Source organism: Halichoerus grypus, chromosome 3 (assembly GCF_964656455.1).
Source record: "Halichoerus grypus chromosome 3, mHalGry1.hap1.1, whole genome shotgun sequence".
Lineage (NCBI taxonomy): Eukaryota > Metazoa > Chordata > Mammalia > Carnivora > Phocidae > Halichoerus > Halichoerus grypus.
In genome coordinates, this window is record NC_135714.1 from 29,605,260 (window position 1) to 29,624,209 (window position 18,950).

An 18,950-nucleotide genomic window follows, 5' to 3' on the forward strand; every position below is an offset into this window, starting at 1 on the left:
CCCACTCCCCCTGCTTGTGTTCCTGCTCTTGCTATCTCTCTCTCTGTGTCAAATAAATAAATAAAATAAAATCTTTAAAAAAATAAATTAATTAAAAAAAAGAAGCGTTGGTTCCTTAGTGGGACCAAAAAGTTCAGGTTCATTTTTAAATACCTTAAGCAGGTACCCAACTACAAAAGTGACCCTTAACCAACATATTATGTATATAGAAGGGCAAGGATTAAGGAAGTCAGTCTAATGAAGGTCAAAGTGGGTGACCCATTGAAGAAAACCAAAGAAAATTCAATCAGATCCAGTTCTAGATAGCTAGAATAATCAGCTGTGAAGTCCTGAATTTACTTTCATGAATACAAATCTGTTAAGTTCATGAACCTCAAAATCTGGTGTGTTCAGTTCACACAACCCCAAATTCTTCTGTGCCTCACTTCTGCAAACTCCACTCTTTGTCTACTAGAAAAACTGAAGAATGATAATAAATAATAACTATCTGATATCCATACAGACTCCCTGCTGGGTCTATGAGATGGAATAAAAAGGTGGGAGTTCGAGTACAGTATTTAATATAGCTCTCTGAATAGATGAGGGCTGCAGGATTCAGTGCTGTTTTGTTAGCCCCCCTGCCTAGAGAGTCCACTGTCCTAATCAAAGGAAGAATGCTATTCAGATTTATTCATGCTCACATGGAGGCCTCTCTGCTGGAGGAACATACAGGGAAAGTGGTCAAAGCATGTGGGGAGCTCAACAGAAGCCATAAAAAAATGAGACCACAGAGCTTTGGAAAGCTGCCTATGAATCCTTTCTTCACAACATATTCACAGATGCTACTAGTCTGGTCTGTGTTTATACATCTCCACAACAGACCACAGCGAAGCACCACACACTTGAAGTATGCAAGCAATGTATACCCAAATAAATTTTATAATTCAATATAAAAAAGTGCCTTTAGATCCTGCTGTCATTCTACATTTAAATTATTGTGTAGGTGTTATTTGAACCTCAAGGAGGTAGAGATGTTACTGCATACACTTGTAATCACCACCCAAAACTGGATAGAGAACATTTATTTCTCTCATCCTAGAAATAAACTTTTGTCTCAGGGCGTAACATTTTTTTTTAATTTAAATTCAATTAGCCAACATATAGTACATCATTAGTTTCAGATGTATAGTTCAGTAATTCATCAGTTGTGCATAACACCCAGTGCTCATCACATCATGTGCCCTCCTTAATGCCCATCACCCAGTTACCCCATCCCCGCACCCATCTCCCCTTCTGCAACCCTGTTTGTTTCCTATAGTTAAGAGCCTCTCATGGTTTGTCTCCCTCTCTGATTTCTTCCCAGTTTTCCCTCCCTTCCCCTATGATCTTCTGTGCAGTTTCTTATATTCCACATATGAGTGAAACCATATGATAATTGTCTTTCTCTGATTGACTTACTTAGCTCAGCATAATACCCTCCAGTTACAACCACGTAATTGGTAAGATTTCATCCTTTTTGATGGCTCTTAATTTTACTGATGAAGATGCTGATTTATATGCTAGCTTATGTAACACATATTAGACTTTTCTTTAAGGACTTCTCTGCACTAAAAAATGAGAAGTGCTCAGAAAGGCTATATGCGGGGCGCCTGGGTGGCTCAGTTGGTTAAGCGTCTGCCTTCAGCTCAGGTCATGATCCCAGGGTCCTGGGATCGAGCCCCACGTCGGGCTCTACTGCTCAGTGGGGAGTCTGCCTCTCATTCTCCCTCTGTGCTTCCCCCACCTCAAATAAATAAATAAAATATTAAAAAAAAAAAAGGCTATATGAAGTTCTTCACTGTGTTACTTAGTGTATTAATGTTATAATCCAGAGGCTGCAAGAAATCATCAGCTGACTGTGTGTTCTGTTTACTACAGGGCTTGACTGTCAAGAGAGGACTGACAGAGGTACGAAATGAGAATGTTAATACCTACACAAACATGCATACATATTCAAATACTAAATATACAACTACCTTTGAGTCCTTGTAGAGAAAGAGATACCCATCTCGTAAAACAAAATACCGGTCTTGAAACTTATTTCCAGACAGTATTTTAGATGGTTCTTCTTTAATTTTCAAGACTCCTTCTTTGATACTTTCCAGGGCCCTCCTCTCTGTAAGGTACAACATTGCTTTTGTAAGTTAAGTATATTTTCATTTATTTGGAATATGATATAAAACATTTCTATATTTTGTTTTGATAATATAAAATAGTAACTTGTTTCTTACCAGTAAGAAGCCTATGGTTAATTTCTGGGAGCACCATGTGTCAGGGTATTCATATCTACTTATAGGCCTGCCTATGCTGTCCAGTTGGCTACTGGCTAATGAGCACTTGAAATGTGGTTAATCTCAACTGAGACATACTATTAGTATGAAATATATGCCATATTTCAAAGACCTAGTACCAAAAAAAGGTAAAAAAAATCATAAGTTTGTAATACTGATTACAAGCTCAAATTATAATATTTTAAATAATGAGTTTAAATAAACTTTATTAGTAAAATTAATTTTACCTGTTTTGTATCTTTTAATGTGGCTACTAGATAATTTAAACTTACCTAATTGGCTTTATTATATTTCTTTTGAACAGCTCTTGAAAAAAAAGTGCAAATACAGAGGCAAAAATGGAAGCCTCTCCCAGAATTCTGATTCAGGAATCCAGGAATTCTTAGGGCACTAAAGAAAATCCTATACATCGGAACCAGGTGAGGGTAAAAAAAGGCAAAACTGCTAAGGTAGAGCATTTATCAACAACTACATTTCATGTACAATATTGCCATGTCCCACACTTAGAAACATTCAACCAATTCTATAAAAATACTTTTTGGTAAGAACACCAAATTTGTACTTGTAGAAATTTATCAATACAACTCCAGTCTAAAGCTTCCTCCTTGAAATCTAGACGATACTCAACTGCCTACTTGAGAACTGAAGAACGGGCGGTGGGGTGGGGGGGAGGAACCTTAAGTCAAACAGCTACGACACAGTCACTATGGTGTCAACGTCTGTTCTTCCTGGAAAATAAGAGTAATAATACCTATCCTGCAGATTATTGTGGGCCTGCTATTAGAGAATGACCACAAAAAGATGTAGGGTGGGACACTGTATCAGACGAGGACCTTTAGCAATTTTCTGCTGTCAGGTGATAAAATTTTTAAATTCATGCACTGTTTCTGAAATTTACAGAATAACCTGAATGGTTTTAGAAAGAACTCTTAGTCTTAAATCTAACATTTCCTTGGTTTGAGGAAAACTTGTACTTCTATGACAAATAATACACAGAGGTTCACAATTATAATCAGCATAAGAAAACTAAAGTTCAAAAAATAGAAAGAGTTCCTTGTAATTATACTCAACTATGAGCATGGCATGAATATCTGGAAGCAAAAATTCCCAAGAATAATCATATCCCTGATGCTAAGCACAGATATACAAATAAATGTAAATAACAAACCCCAATAGTTTTCATAATACATATACTAGCCACAGACACATTCTTTTAATCAGTGGGGAGTCTGCCTCTCATTCTGTCATACTAAAATAGCTTCTTTATTGGTAGATAGCGACTTTAATTTCTGAAAAACACTGCTAAAATTTGTCTTCTCAATTATTCAATATTCAATTCCACAGAAAAATATTTCAAATGATATTTTAACAGCTAAATAACTTCTATTTAAATTAAAAATAACTTTTCCAATAAAAAGAAAGATGTATTTTAATACAACTGGAATGTCAAGAAAAAAATAAATATAAATCTATTCACTGAAATTCATATTACATCAAATCATTCATTTCTTCATAAAGTACTGAGGGTCTGGTATGCACCTGGTTCTAGTAATATACAATCTTGGAGACAAGTTCAATGTGAGCTGACAAGCAAAACTATATCTGCTGACAGAAGTGAACAATTCAAAAAACAGTCAGTAGGCTTAGTGATTCAGCTGATGTAGAACAGGGAAGTGGAGAAAGGCATTTATAACACTGTTGGTTTAGAAACAGGTAAATCATTTTTTAAAAGTTTAAACTATAACCAAGTTGGGAGATATAGATATTATATATTGCTTAAGCCAAACAAATTCCATTCACACCTTCTAATTATACTTTTTCATTTAGATTTTTGTCCAAATTAATAAACCCTTCAAATTTTACCAATAACCATATTTCCAATGCCTAAGTAAACCATTTGTAGGTCAAAGAGAAAATAGGCTTAGGGGAAAAAATATTGTTGCCGTGTTTGGTTCATACTTGTGTAATTGAGTATATCAGCTAAATCTTGCAGCATACATTATTAAAGGACTCAAGAGGAAGGCTTCGAGAGAAATATATGTGAAGGAGGAGGGAAGAGTGAAAAGAACTTTGAAATATGAAGTTCTATAACTATCAAGGACATGAAAGACTTTAAAAGCTCTCACAACTAAATTTCTGCCTGATCTCAAAATGTTAAAACATGTAGAAAAATTACCCACTACTTAAAGGACAAAATGAAGCTACATACTTTGGGGTACATCCTGTGTGACTCAGCATGTAACAAAATCAGTTGTGAATTAAATGGCTTTCAATAATTCACTTTTCCAAACTTTTCCAGGACTGCTTGGTCCCTCAACTGTGGGGTACTTCACTCTTCTATTTTCAGTCCCTCCCCTTCACCCCAGGCAGAAGGCTTACTAAGGTCCTCTGCTCTATGGGAATCTGGTTCAGTAAAAGGTCATGCCAGATGTGTCCACTCTACCTGCTGTCCAGACCCTGTCCAGGTTTGAATTCAACTCTAGCTTGTCAGAATATAAGCTTTTTTTGCCCTGCACGTCTCTTCTGAGCTGGAGTTCAAATTTCTGCTTCATAACTCTTGAGATTCTGGCCAGAACTCCTGCTCTAGGGCTTCTCAATTCCATGAGGTCTTGCTCTCTTCATAGTCCTTCCCAACACAGTGATCTTTCTAGATTTTTTTTTTTTTTTTTAAGGATCCAAACTTCAGAGCTCTAGTATTTCAAATGCCACATAAGCAGTCCTCCTGGCTACATCCTTTGCTACGGTCATTCAGTATACATCAAATCCCTCTGATCCAATCAAAAAGAATGATTTCACATGTCATAGGGTCCATGACATCAATCCTCAGCATGGTGTAAGTTAATAAGCATAGAATACTTCTATGTACTAAGAATGTAAAAAAGAAAACATAGGACACACCCTGTAAATTTGCTTTTAATTGAAAAAGAAACCCGCTATAGCATATGATTAATGTACTAAAAGTAGCCGTTAAGTAACTTGGGAAAATCATCTAATTTTTTCCCAAATGTAACAAATCTGAAGATTTAATGCACTCCCCAAAGCACTTAATTCCTTCAGAGAAAGATTCTGGGATGTACCCTAATGGGTAGAATTTCCTTTACTATCTTTGTCTTTCATTCCAATAAAATTCCAGCATACTGTTGTCTCTAGAAAATCATGTATCGCTCTCCCCTTCTTGTTGATTGCTAGGGCAAGGAAGGCACAACTGGAGTTAAAGCATCTTTTGAATTAACAGGGGAGACAAGACAAAAAAAATAGTACTTAGTTGTGCTATAATTTTGTTATTAATTAGAAAAGCCCTTAAAACTCACATGCATGAAGGAAAACAGAATGGCCAAATTTATTTAAACAGAACAGACTATCATATTACTGGGGCAATGAAAACAACAGAAAGGAGTTTTTCAAAATCATCTGAAAACCTCAAGTTCTTATACAAAAAGAACAATTCCTAACTAGTGGTCCCTAATCCCAATAAAAGAACTGATCTGTAGAGGAGGTGGAAGGGTTCTGGGAAGGAGAGGCAGAGACAGAGAGAGGGGGAGGGAGAAACATAAATCCAGGAATGGTACTTCTAAAATATAAACTCCTCCTTTATCCTCCATGGCAGACAGCTGGCTAGTCAGCCATTGTTCGTTAAGAATTTCTCTCTGGGGCTCAATTCCACCTCACTCCCAATGTTATCTTCTAACCCCTGCCTTTTCTACCCACTACCTGGGGATTCCAGGATTCTATAACTCCATGCACTCTTTTATAACAGGTCCAGCAAATGATTCCAGATTGGTGTTATGGAAATGCTGTTCTAACACGTTAATCCCCTCCCCCAACTCCCTTCAAAGCCTTACTTTCCTACTATTAAAAGTCTAAACTTCTTTTCCCGACATTTAAAGGGCTAAATAGGGCGCCTGGGTGGCTCAGTCGTTAAGCGTCTGCCTTCGGCTCAGGTCATGATCCCAGGGTCCTGGGATCGAGCCTCACATCGGGCTCCCTGCTCCGCGGGAAGCCTGCTTCTCCCTCTCCCACTCCCCCTGCTTGTGTTCCCTCTCTCTCGCTGTGCCTCTCTGTCAAATAAATAAAATCTTTAAAAAAATAAAAAAATAAAAAAAATAAAGGGCTAAATAAACTGAATTTCTCCTACCCCTCTCTATAAAATATTAAATTAAAATATATTCATAATTCAGTTGATCATAATATACTGTTTGGAAGACCAATCCTCATCTCCATGGCATGACTTAAATTGATCACCTTAATAAACTTGAGAGAAACTCCATTCTCCTTGCTTCTATACAAATTCTATCCCCTTCTGTGCCCAACTTATCAACAGAGATTGTTCTAACTATTCTAGTCCATACTTGTTATTTATGTCTTTAAGATATAATTTAGTTCCTGAATACATAAACCATATTTGCTTAATAATTTAGCTCTTAAGTACATGATAATTTCATATTTGCTTTTTAAAACAATGTCTGCTTTGGATTTTCCTCCCCAACCTATGTGAGAGCTGACAGTGCACAGTGACTGACAGCATACTTTGGAACTGGGTTTTAATGACAATCGCATCCTACACTCAATCTCAGGCAGTAATCTCTGAATCTCAGTTTCTTCAACTGCAAAATGGGGACACCTACAGTACCCCATGGATTTGGTGTGTAAAGTGCTTAGAACAGTGTTTGGTACAGAAAAGTAGTATGTAACTGCTTGTTTAATTAACAGATGACATACATCATTTTTCTCTATACTAAGTCTGCAGTAAGCAAAAACAGAAAGAACTATACTTCCAAAGTCCTGATGATTTATAGACGGAATTTTTAAGAGTTTATAAAACTAAAATCTGATTTATCCCTGATTTCAGTACAGTAGGTCGGTTAGGACAGAATATATGGACTGGACTTGGAGACATCTTGATTCAACTGCTTGCTCCGCCACTTATAAGCAGGTCACCTTGGGGGAGTTTTGTAATGTCTCCATATCCTAATTTCTCCATCTGTAGAAGGCCTAGTTAAGTACTAGTAGACTAACTACGAAGAATAAATGAGATGGTGAATGCAAAGCATTCAACCCACCATCTGGCACAGAGTAAATGCATAGTAACTAAAATGTATTGTTACCTCTTATATTTCTTTTATATATGTTCTGAGCAAGACAAGGGAATTAAAAAAAGGTCTATTTTTCATGATCTCTATGTGTCCCCCCCTTTTGCTGGCAAAGATTATTTCTTCAGGGCTGTACATTATCTGAAAAAATTCCTTATTCCATCTCTGCCCGTGAACTGCAAAGGGGACAAATGGGCAGTTTCCAGGAGAGACATCCTCTTGAAAACATGCCACGACCAAGTGATACTGGAAATATTTATTGCCTAACACCTAAAAATTTCTTACAAATTAAAAATTAGGCAAATTTTCCTTTGACATTGATTATACAGAGGATGTATACTCTTTTTTTTTCTTTTTTGAGTATAGTTGACACACAATGTTACATTAGTTTCAGGTTTTAATTTAGTGATTTGACAAGTTTATGCTATATCCACTACAAGTATAGTTACTATTTGTCTCATTACAACACTATTATGATAACACTGACTCTATTCCCTATGCTATGCCTTTATTTTTTAAACATTTATTTTAGAGAGAGCGAGCGAGCATGAGCGGGAGGGTCAAAGGGAGAGGGAGAGAGAATCCCAAGCAGACTCCATGCTGAGCACGGAGCCTGACTCGGAACTTGATCTCAAGACCCTGAGATCACGACCTGAGCAGAAACCAAGAGTAGGATGCTCAACTGACTGCACCACCTAGGCGCCCCCCACCCCACACTGTGCCTTATAATCCCATGACTATTCATTCTCTAACTGGAAGACTATACCTCCCAGTCCCCTTTACCATTTTGCTTAATTCCCCCTTTCCATCCCCTTCCCTCTGGCAACCACTAGTTCTCTGTATTTATAGGTCTGATTCCATTGTTTATTTATTCGTTGTTTTGTTTTGTTTTTGTTTTTGTTTTTGAAGGACCTAGAGGGTATTATGCTAAGTAAAATAAGTCAGGCTGAGAAAGACAAATAACCAAGTGTGACAAAGAACATGTGTATTTTTTATAATTTGGAGGAAGCAGAATTTTAGATACATTGTACTCATTGTATGACATTCAGTCAAAGTGCATTTCAGTAAAATTTAGTTCTACAACTGAGTAGAAACCAAACTGGTAATAGCTGCTGGAAAGTAATCTATTTCTTAGGAAAAGCCAAGTATGTCCCCTGACTTATTCCCAGTCTATTTTCCTTTATGCTAGTTGTACTGAAGAAGTAATGCTTAATAGAACTAGTAGCCCATTGACATTCTTCTACAATTAGAGTCTCCATAAATAATAAAATTATAATTACTATTGAAGGACTGACTAGAAAAGTGCCAGAAATTCCATGCTGTTTTACTGACAGTGCAGCCAATTACAGAAAGTAGAAACTACTTTTCTATTCTGTTTTTACTGTTACACTGAATTATAATAAACTTTTAGAAATAAAATTTAGCATAGTAAATATTTTTATATTAAATCACCATGTTGTTTTTAAGCATATTACTCTTAATAAACACATAGGTTAACACTTTAGACTTTCCAAAGTGTTCATATATCTCATGTGATTCTCATGCAACTTTTTTTTTTTAAGATTTTTTTAAGATTTTTTTTTTAAGTACTTTCTACACCTCATGTGGGGCTTGAACTTACATCCCTGAGATCAAGAGCTGCATGCTCTACTGACTGAGCCTGCTAGGTGTCCCCCATGCAGCTTCTAAAGTAGGAAGTATAGGTAATATGATCTCATTTTATAAATGAGAAAACTGTGGCTCACAAAGGTTTTGCGACAAGGTTAAAAATTACAATTCAGGTCTCTTAACATGTAACATAGAATTCTGTTTTCTATAATGAGACACTTCCTAGTAATGGTCATTATTATCATGATCACCACCACCATCATTACCACAATAATAAATTTTCCAGTGCCTTTCTTGGCCTTGTGCACCATTTTACATTGTTAAACATACTTTTTCCTAAAACTTACTCCTTTGATGATTCCATGACACTGCTCTGTCCTTCTTTTCTGGCAACCTTTCTGATTGCTCCTTCATACACGGGGCCTCTTTTGATACATCTGTGCCCTAATGCTGGTAATTTTATGCTCAGTTCTCTAATGTCTTACTTTAACACTACAAATGCATGATGTTATATTCTCCAAAGACTAAAACCATGCTCCAAATAATGTGCTCCATAGCGATGGGTACATAGATCCCTTCTAGACAATATACCCTTGAACACCTGACAACTAAAACTCAAGACATCCAAAACTGAATTCAGTGACCCCACCCCTATATCATCCCAACCAGCAACCCCTTCTATTTTCCCTATCCTAATCTCTCACAAAGCATTTATTTTTATTTTTTTTAAAAGATTTTATTTATTTGACAGAGAGTGAGAGAGGGAACACAAGCAGGGGGAGTGGGAGAGGGAGAGGTAGGGAGCCCGCTGAGCAGGGAGCCCACTGCGGGGCTTGATCCCAGGACCCCGGGATCATGACCTGAGCTGAAGGCAGACACTTAACCAACGGAGCCACCCAGGCGCCCATCTCACAAAGCATTTAAATCAAGAAAAGGAGGACTATATCCTGCTTTCTCAATAATGCTACGATGCTAATTTCCTTTGGAAAGCATTCCCTAACTATCCAGATAAAAGCTGAGTTTGCCCTGCTGGGATATTCTGTCAGTACTTGACCACTAACGAGGTGTTTTGTTCATTTATATTTTGAAAAGTTTACTCAGTGTGTACTTTTAGTGAGTAAAAGAATAAGACATAGTCCTGTTACAGAGGATAACCCATATAAGAAAAACTAAACAAGAAATGATATTTTGTTGAATGAGAGACATCCAGTGTTGTAAGAGATGTCAATGATCAACTAACTGAACCACTTTTCTGTGCCTGAAAGCTCTCCATAAACTTCCTGGCCTATTGCAGTCATGTACTGCATGCTGTTTGTAGCCTTGGAATTTAATTTAAATAGACTTCATATATTTAGATTTTCTGTTCCTTGTGGGGAAAGATAATGCTTAACAATCCTTTAAATTTTCCACAGTAGATGCCTGGTAGATTCCTAATAGGAACTTACCAGTTGGTTTTCTCCTACAGAATTATAATATTAAAAGAAGTCGGAACATTCATGCTTCATAGTGAGTATCAAAGACTCATCAATTTCCAAGAGGATGCTTCCATTTGATGTGGACTAGGCTTACCTTCAATGTTTATATACATTTGGATTTAAGAAGATTTGATGGGGAGTGGAAAGTGAATTATTTCAGCTAGACTATGATTTATGGACTCGTACTATTTTCGCTGGAATTTTCTTTTATTTTCCTCAGTCAGTTCATAGTGGATGGTTCAGCTTTCCAGGTCTGTATTTGCCAGAAGCAGTTGCATTTTGAACTATTCTATTCTAATGCAAATTTAATTCCAAAGCATCTGTCATATGCAGCAATCTAAATTTAGAAACCCACAGGGATCTGCATCTGAGTTATATCTTATATCTTAAAAGTATTTCTTCCCCATTGAGATCATTAAAACTTGACTCCAATGTATTACATTCTATTGGGATAATTTTAAAGATCCTTAATGCTTAAAACAAGACTTTAGCAACATAAAATTATTTATTCTGGAGCCTTAGAGAAGGTATTCATTTATGGTTTACTTGTGATAGAGATGCTGAAGCTTAACTCAATACAAGAGATAATGATAACAAAAGACAGTCTAATGAGATTAGCTACGACAATGTCTAAATGGCAATTTAAATGAAGTTTTATTCTCCTTATCGTAATGTCTCAGTCAATCCATGGGGTAGAAAAGAAATTTGAGGACTATTATCTTTCTTTTCAAGTTAGTTAACTCCTCATTACAATAATGACAATGGGATAAAATGTTTCCAAGAAATAAAATGCTGCTTTTGAAGAACGCACAATTGATTTCTAAGTAGAGGCAACAGAAAATTTATTTACTCTCATATACTTTTATAAAAGGAAAGTATACTACCTCATTACCTCAAATGAATGAGCAGAAATTAAGTGTTGGATGATTCTAAAATCCACTCCTATTTGTGATGTCAACATTTTAAATTGTTCAGATAAAGTGAGAAAATTAAGGAAATGAAAACCCCTAAACTACCTGAAACCCTTAAACTTATTATTTGATAAAATTTTTGATTTAGCAAGTAGGTGTTGAAAACATAATGTAAAACAAAAGTATGTGCTTGTAATTTGTTATATACATCAGAAAAACTCTCATACAATTAATGAAATGCAAGTCATGTATATACTCAAACACAGACACACAGACATATATATACACATATATATTTGTATATGTAGATACAGGAATAGAGGTAGGGACAGGTAGGCAGATAGTAAAATCTGTGGCAACTAGACCTCAAGTATGGAAAGACATAGGTTGTACTATTTTATATCTTAACAAAATGTTAAAACATTAGCTATTTATTATGAGAAAAAAGTGTGGCTGCAACCAACTACCCTTGTTTCAAAATCTGCTAATTTCCACTTGGTCCCCAGGTTAGAATAAGAAAATCTTAAGAAAGAAAAAGAAATCCTTCACATTGTTCTTTTTCTGCCATGCGGAGCAATGTATTTCTGAGATGACTCCAGTTTTCCTGCTAACAAATTGACAGAGAAATCACATTTGATTTACTTCCATTACTTTCCTTTTAGATCCCAATTTTAAGGAGCAGTGGATGTAATGAACAGAGCAGTAATTCTGGAGTCGGTGGTCACTGTGACTGATTTAGGAGACATTCGCCAAGACAGAGACAAAGTAGACTGAATATCTAACCAACCTAAAATCTACCACCAAATATACCCAATAAGAAGTATTTATAGGGGCGCCTCGGTGGCTCAGTCATTAAGCGTCTGCCTTCGGCTCAGGTCATGATCCCAGGGTCCTGGGATCGAGCCCCGCATCGGGCTCCCTGCTCCGCGGGGAGCCTGCTTCTCCCTCTCCCACTGCCCCCGCTTGTGTTCCTCTCTCTCTGTCAAATAAATAAATAAAATCTTAAAAAAAAAAAAGTATTTATAAACTCCAGGTTGCTGCAAGATACAATTATAGGGGGAAAAAATCATGACATAAGAAATTGATTTAAAAAATAAACAGGCCGGAGTTGCTTTAAAATGACAATCCTAAATTCACACAGACACAGAACAAACCATAATGAAAGAGATTATTTTGCTTTGACAATCTAAATATAAATCAAGCTCTAATTAAAAACATTTATAAAAATTTTATTGGCTAGAAGATAAATGTTTTTAAAATATTTACTGCATCAGTACTCCTATTTTTTGACCAAAAATACATAACTAATATGAAATGGTCCAATTAATCTACCTGCTGATGGTGTTACTCTAACACCTGACTTTTTTTTTTTCCCCCCATGCAAACAGAAATCATTTCCTGATAGAAAGAACTACAGACACTATAATAACAAGTTGGATACTGGTTCGGCAAACTGAGGCCAGGCCAATACAGGGAACAGGCATGTGTTTTATGGCTCCCATCCCATAACGAAGGAGATGTGAGAGTAACACAAAAGTTTGCTGACATTTTACCCCAGAGAATGTGTCATCCAAATCCCTGATCCTATCATTTGAGCCTGCTTTCCACTGCATGGGCTCTCTAGGTTTTTATGCAGATGTTTTGTCTACACCTATGGAAGCCTGATGCTTTCACACCAGAAGGACACACTCCTGACCCCACAAAGAGGACGCACAGGAATATGTGAAGCATCATGACAACACCTAATCTTCTGACCCAGTTGCAGACAGAGCCAATGCACTTGTCACTCTACCATTCCTTTGTGTCTTTAAACAACCTCAACGATTCTACTCTGATGTGACTGCTCTCAACCAGCTCAATGTGTACCAGCTCAATGTTGTTGTTTTTTTCTTTAAAGATCAGCACCTAATGGTATCCTTGCATTGATTATCCCTCACCCCCACCTGCACAAAACTTTCTTTTATATCACAGCCTTTTAAGATCTTATTCTTGTCTGTTTTTATTCATCTAGCCAATCCACTAGCATTCAAACAAGGGCTAAGGTATTATGTCTAGGTATGGGTTTCAAGTATTTTGCAACATGGTAAAATAGAGACATTTCAGAAGAATACTGGAAAAAAGGAAAAGGAAAATTCTCACCAGAAAAATAAAAATGTACCTGAAAAGATGATTTTCTAAAAGAAAAGAAACCAGGAGAACCTATTATATATACGTATTTCATAATATTGACAGGATTTGGTTCATAAGCTCGATACTTTTTCTTCATCTCAATGTCAACGTGAAAGAATAAGAGAATTTAAGAGCTAGAACAGATTTCATAGATTATCTAAATGGGAGATTCTCAACATGGGCACCACTGACATTTTGAGCCAAATAATTCTTTGTGAAGAGCTGTCCTCTGTTTTGTAGGATGACTAGCAGCATCTCCGGTCTCTACTCACTAAACACCAGAAACACCACTATATCTAGTGTGAGTCAAGAAATATCCACAGACGCTGCCAAATGTCCCCTGGGGAACAAAAGTGAACCCACCTGAGAACCACTGCTTTACATCATGTCATATGTGTAGGACTAGAGAAAATTTCTGCTGCAATCCTGAAGAGGTGTAGGTATGTGGTCAAAAACATACGCAGTTACAATAAAGGAATTTAAAATAAAATAATGGTTTCTAAAAGGCTAAATTTCTCCAGCAGGAAGAATATACCTGTTCTGTTTATTTATATGCCTGTAAGATCAGAATGACACAGAAGTTGTTACACTGTTTGCCTTTTGTCGAAATGCTTTCAGGTAAGTAAATGATATAAAGGACAGATATATAAGATATAAAGGACACGTGATGGACTGAATGTTTGTGTCCCCCAAAACTCATACATTGAAACCCTACCTCCTGGTGTGATGGTATTAGGAGGTGGGGCCTTTAGGAAGGGAATGAGGCTTAGATGAGTTCAGTGGGTGGAGCGCTCATGATAGGACTAGTGTCCTACTAAGAGTCACAACAGAGCTTGCTTCCCCCTTCTTTGCTCTCCACCCTGTGAGGAGACAAGAAGAAAGGAAGTCTGCAACCTGAGGAAGGCTCTCACCAGAACTCAACCATGCTGGCATCTTCGTCTCAGACTTCCAGCCTCCAGACCATGAGAAATAAATTTCTGCTGTTTATAAGCCACCCAGTCTACCGTAGTTCTAGCTGCCTGAACAGACTAGGACATGATCATGAAGTCGGAAACATATCAGATTAGCTGTGGTACAACTAAGAACTTATGATCTACGCTATTAGCTGGAGAGCCTGAAATCCTTCTAAGCAGGTTTATAGCATTTAAGAGCTGTACATATATATAAAATTAGAAGACAGACCAATCTGTTCTCAAATCCAATATTTAGAAACTGTATGATCTGGGGCAAACTACTTCATTTCTCTGCACTTCTCTTTCCCCATTTGGAAATTTAAAATAACAATATAATGCACTAGGAAATTTAAAAAACTGTAAATGAGCTCTGTTAGGTACAGCGCTAGTTAATGATATGTGATTAATAAACAGTAGCAGTTATTATTAATATCAATTGTAAAAGTAGTAAATTTTCTTATAGAACTTAAATCCTTTGCTTTCAGGGTTGGTTTATGTAGAGTACTGGCAGAAAATCTTTTTTCTAATTTGTCAGTAAATGACAACAGAACAGAAGAATCAATTTGAAAATAAAAGTTGTCTGATAGCTCACAAGGGTTCCCAGACCGGCTGGCATGTTTCCCTTGTGCTTGCTAACCTATTTAACCTTCCATGTGTACATGTCTTCTCCCAACTGGATGGCAAGTATCCTTATTGGAAGTATATCATTTGCACTTCCTTTTTTTTTTTTTGCCAATATCACCCCCAAAATAAATGGGAATTACAGCAAGTACTCAGTCTCAGAGCTTGTATAACTGGCACTTCTTGACTGCCCAGAGAACTTCCAAATGGAAACATAATTCAGGAAGAAGAATCACCATCTATCTAAAAATTAGAAAAACACATTAAGTATTGCAAAAGTCCTTTTAAAAATATAAACCATTCATTACAAAAACCTTAACTTGGAACTCTCAAATTAGCCAACTATTAGCAGAGTGCTACTCTCCAGGAAAATCTGCATCTGGCACTTGGGACTTCTGTCTAGATAGTCTTCTTCCAATCCTACAATACTGTGTCAAGTGGATTCTGTATTTAGCTTCCCATTTTTTACATTATCAAATAATACTTATGCCATAATAACTATCCTTTAGCCACCTGAATTTTCAATTGTAGTTGCAATGTGAAATAACAATACCTACCATTATAGTGTTTAATTGTATCAATGGTTAAGAATCTCTTCACCACAAGATAAGCAGAGCCAGGTTCAGCTAATGAACTCCACCGAAGTACCTGTTCCAACACATTTTCTGTGTAGTGAAGAGGGCGTTCTGCAAAGAATAACATCAAATCAAATTGAAAAAAAAAATTATCAGTTTTTATACATTTTAAAAAATCCTTTAAAAAAGATCTGTATGCAACAAAAAATATAACCATATCTTATGTTATACAGTAACAATGCTAGGACTACACAGAAGAGACCCTAACACCTAGAACACCATTAAGCATATCATAAAATTTACTATATAAATGAATCTGTGCAGGGACATTTGTTACTCAGCTTTTGAAAAAAAAAAAAAAATTCAGAGGTGCTATCCTTCAGATAAAATCTCAAAAATAATGCTACCCTTTTGTAAAAGAAACCAGTTTCTTATCCCATCTTCTTCTTAATTCATATAACATTCTGGTTTGCTTATGGAAAGCTATTTGCATTTGCAAGTAATTAATTGTAAAAGGACTAGCAAAGTTAATTTTGTTTAGTAGTAAGTAATAACCTTTGTTTATCCCAACATGATTAGCATGTTATAATTTCTGATCAATACCAGTGAACAATTTATAGCTGATAATATCACAATTAACATAAATTATAAAATATGCCTTCAACAGAGAATGGATGAAAATAATCATAAAATACTACTAAGTCATTTATGTCTATTAGTGAAAATATCAATCAGAATTATTATGTGGCAATATTATACAGTAACTGTTGATACAATAGTCCAAAAGTAAGAAGTTAATGACATCTTATAGATTTCTTCTTGATAAATACCCATCCATATGTTTTGTTTTAGGCAATCATATATTTAAATATATCACAAATTTTTAGCATAGAGTTAAAAAACCTGGTTTTTACAATTATAATCAAAGCTTCATAGAAAGCTTTTTCCTGATCAAAACATGACAATCAGTTAATAAAATGTTACAACAGAAACATATGCTCGGAAAAAAGGAAACTGAAACCTTTTCACAGTACCCTGAAAATGGCATAATTGAAACAGCAAGAACATCAGCTTTTACATAAAGATGCTGATGCAGCTTTTTCAGGATCATAGCCATGTATAAGTCAATTCAACTCTTTCATCCCTTCCTAAATACAAAGTGCACAGCATTCTGGGTTTTCATTTTCAGTTGAAGTAAGAATGCTAATGACAAACAAGAAAGAGCATGTCAAGAGTATCATACAGGAACCATGATATTTTAATTGATGATAAAATCAAAAGTAAAATGACCAAATATATCACATCCTCCTTAATACTGATCTCCCCTGCTATGACCACAGCATTCCAGAACTTATCAATAATCTCAGGTCCACAGAAGAAGAAAACAAATTTTTCTGCTTCCAGTGTAAAGAACCAGATTTTTGCTTACTGTTCAGTATAAGGAAATACAGTTCTGCATTCTATGCTTACTGGAGCAATCCTACTCACTATGATGATGGCAATTACCAAAAAAGAAAAAAGAAAGAAAGAAAACCCACAAAAAACAACAAAAAAATGAGCGACTAAGCCATACATCTTAAAGGCAAATCTACCTCTTATTTACAAATATATCCTTTGTACACAGCAGACTGCTAAGTACATAATAAACATTCAATAAATACTCAAGGAATGAAGTATCTCATGAATTTCTATGGTGGACTATAATTAACAGAAAATATTTGTAAATGAATCAGCAGACAAAATTCTTTGTAAATTCAGACAAAATCTGTGCTTTATCAATTCCATTTTTCTTCAAGTAATTTTTTAAAAATATTTATTTGAGCAAGAAAGAGAGAGAGGGAGAGAGAGCAAGCATGAGCAGGGGGGAGGGGCAGAGGGAGAGGGAGAAGCAGGCTGCTCCCCGCTGAGCAGGGAGCCCAATGTGGGGCTCAATCCCAGGACCCTGAGATCATGACCTGAGCTGAAGGCAGATGCTTAACCAACTGAGCCACCCAGGCACGCCTCCTCTTCAAGTAATTTTCTAAAGGTTTGATGAAAATTATAATTTCCCATAAATTGCCAAAGTTATAAATTCAATTTTTGATTACTCCATAAATGGCTGTCTTCTATTAGTGGAGGTTATAATTAGAATTAACTGTATATAAAAAAAAAAAAAAAAACTAGTAATAGAATGAGCACTCTCTTTACATTTGACATTACCTAATCCTTGGTTCCACTACTTGCAATCTCTGGGATACTACTGTTACCATTAACAGTTGCCATTTCTGGAATAACTATGTATCAGACATTATACATACTGAATACTTTGCATCTGTTACCACTTTTAATCTACACAGCACTCTTCATTAGGTATCATTCATATTTTACATGTAAAGGAACCCAAGGATCAGAGTTGACTTGCCTAAAGTCAAACCCTAGCTGGTTCAAGGGAAGAACAAAGATTTGAACCTCAAATCTTACTTTCAAGCCCAATATTTTTAAATGCCACACTTAAGTCTTATTTTGGGCAACTATGTAAACTCCATAATGATTTTCTCACATGTAATTTGGGGAAAAAAGCATCAAATTGCTAAGATTTTTTTGAGGACCAAACAAGGTAACAAAAGTGAAAAGAAGGTCAGTTCATACTTCCCCCTTCCCTTGCCTATCATTGTGAGGAGATGATAAGGAAATAATACTTTGTTTCAACATCCTGCACTTAACGAAACTGATGAGCCCACAGCTGGCTTGGAAGTGAGAATTATATTCCTAACCGGAAAACAGTATCCGGATTGAAATAAAATCTCCCTCTTCTTTATTACAAGATTAAATTGGTAATGAGACTTCCGAGTATCAGAACATTGGTATTAAAGAGGGTCACTGTTACAAGTAGATACTACAGTGACACATCTAAAGTGTCCTTCGTTATACTGAAATCACAGTGTTACTGACACCATAGATAGAGAAGTAAATACAGATTTGCAAAAAAATTTGTCAAGTATGTTTTTCTCATCAGTATCACAGTATGAAATACTTCAGGAGAATGAAAATCCTGAAGATCCAAGTTCCTGTATAAAAGTAAGAGCTGAAACATGGGATGAAAAGTATTTATTAGACTATCAAATGCTACATTTATAAAATGGCATTAAAATCTACCTTAAGAGATAACAGGCAGGGAAAATTGAGACATCAAACATTGCTGGAATATAAATTCCTACAAATAAACAAGTTTTTATTTATAGTTCCATTTGCAAACCATC

The 18,950-nt window shown here is 36.0% G+C and overlaps 1 protein-coding gene across 4 annotated transcripts in view; it reads right to left on the reverse strand.

Moving 5' to 3' along the window:
* ARAP2 (ArfGAP with RhoGAP domain, ankyrin repeat and PH domain 2) overlaps positions 1–18,950 on the reverse strand; it is a 183,982-nt gene that overhangs the window by 25,634 nt on the left and 139,398 nt on the right. For all 4 annotated transcript variants that reach the window (XM_078068483.1, XM_078068484.1, XM_078068485.1 and 1 more), the window contains 2 exons: positions 15,694–15,822; positions 1,995–2,134 (listed from right to left, as the gene is read on the reverse strand). In XM_078068483.1, the coding sequence (XP_077924609.1) occupies positions 1,995–2,134; positions 15,694–15,822 (269 nt within the window). The remainder of the gene's footprint in view (positions 1–1,994; positions 2,135–15,693; positions 15,823–18,950) is intronic.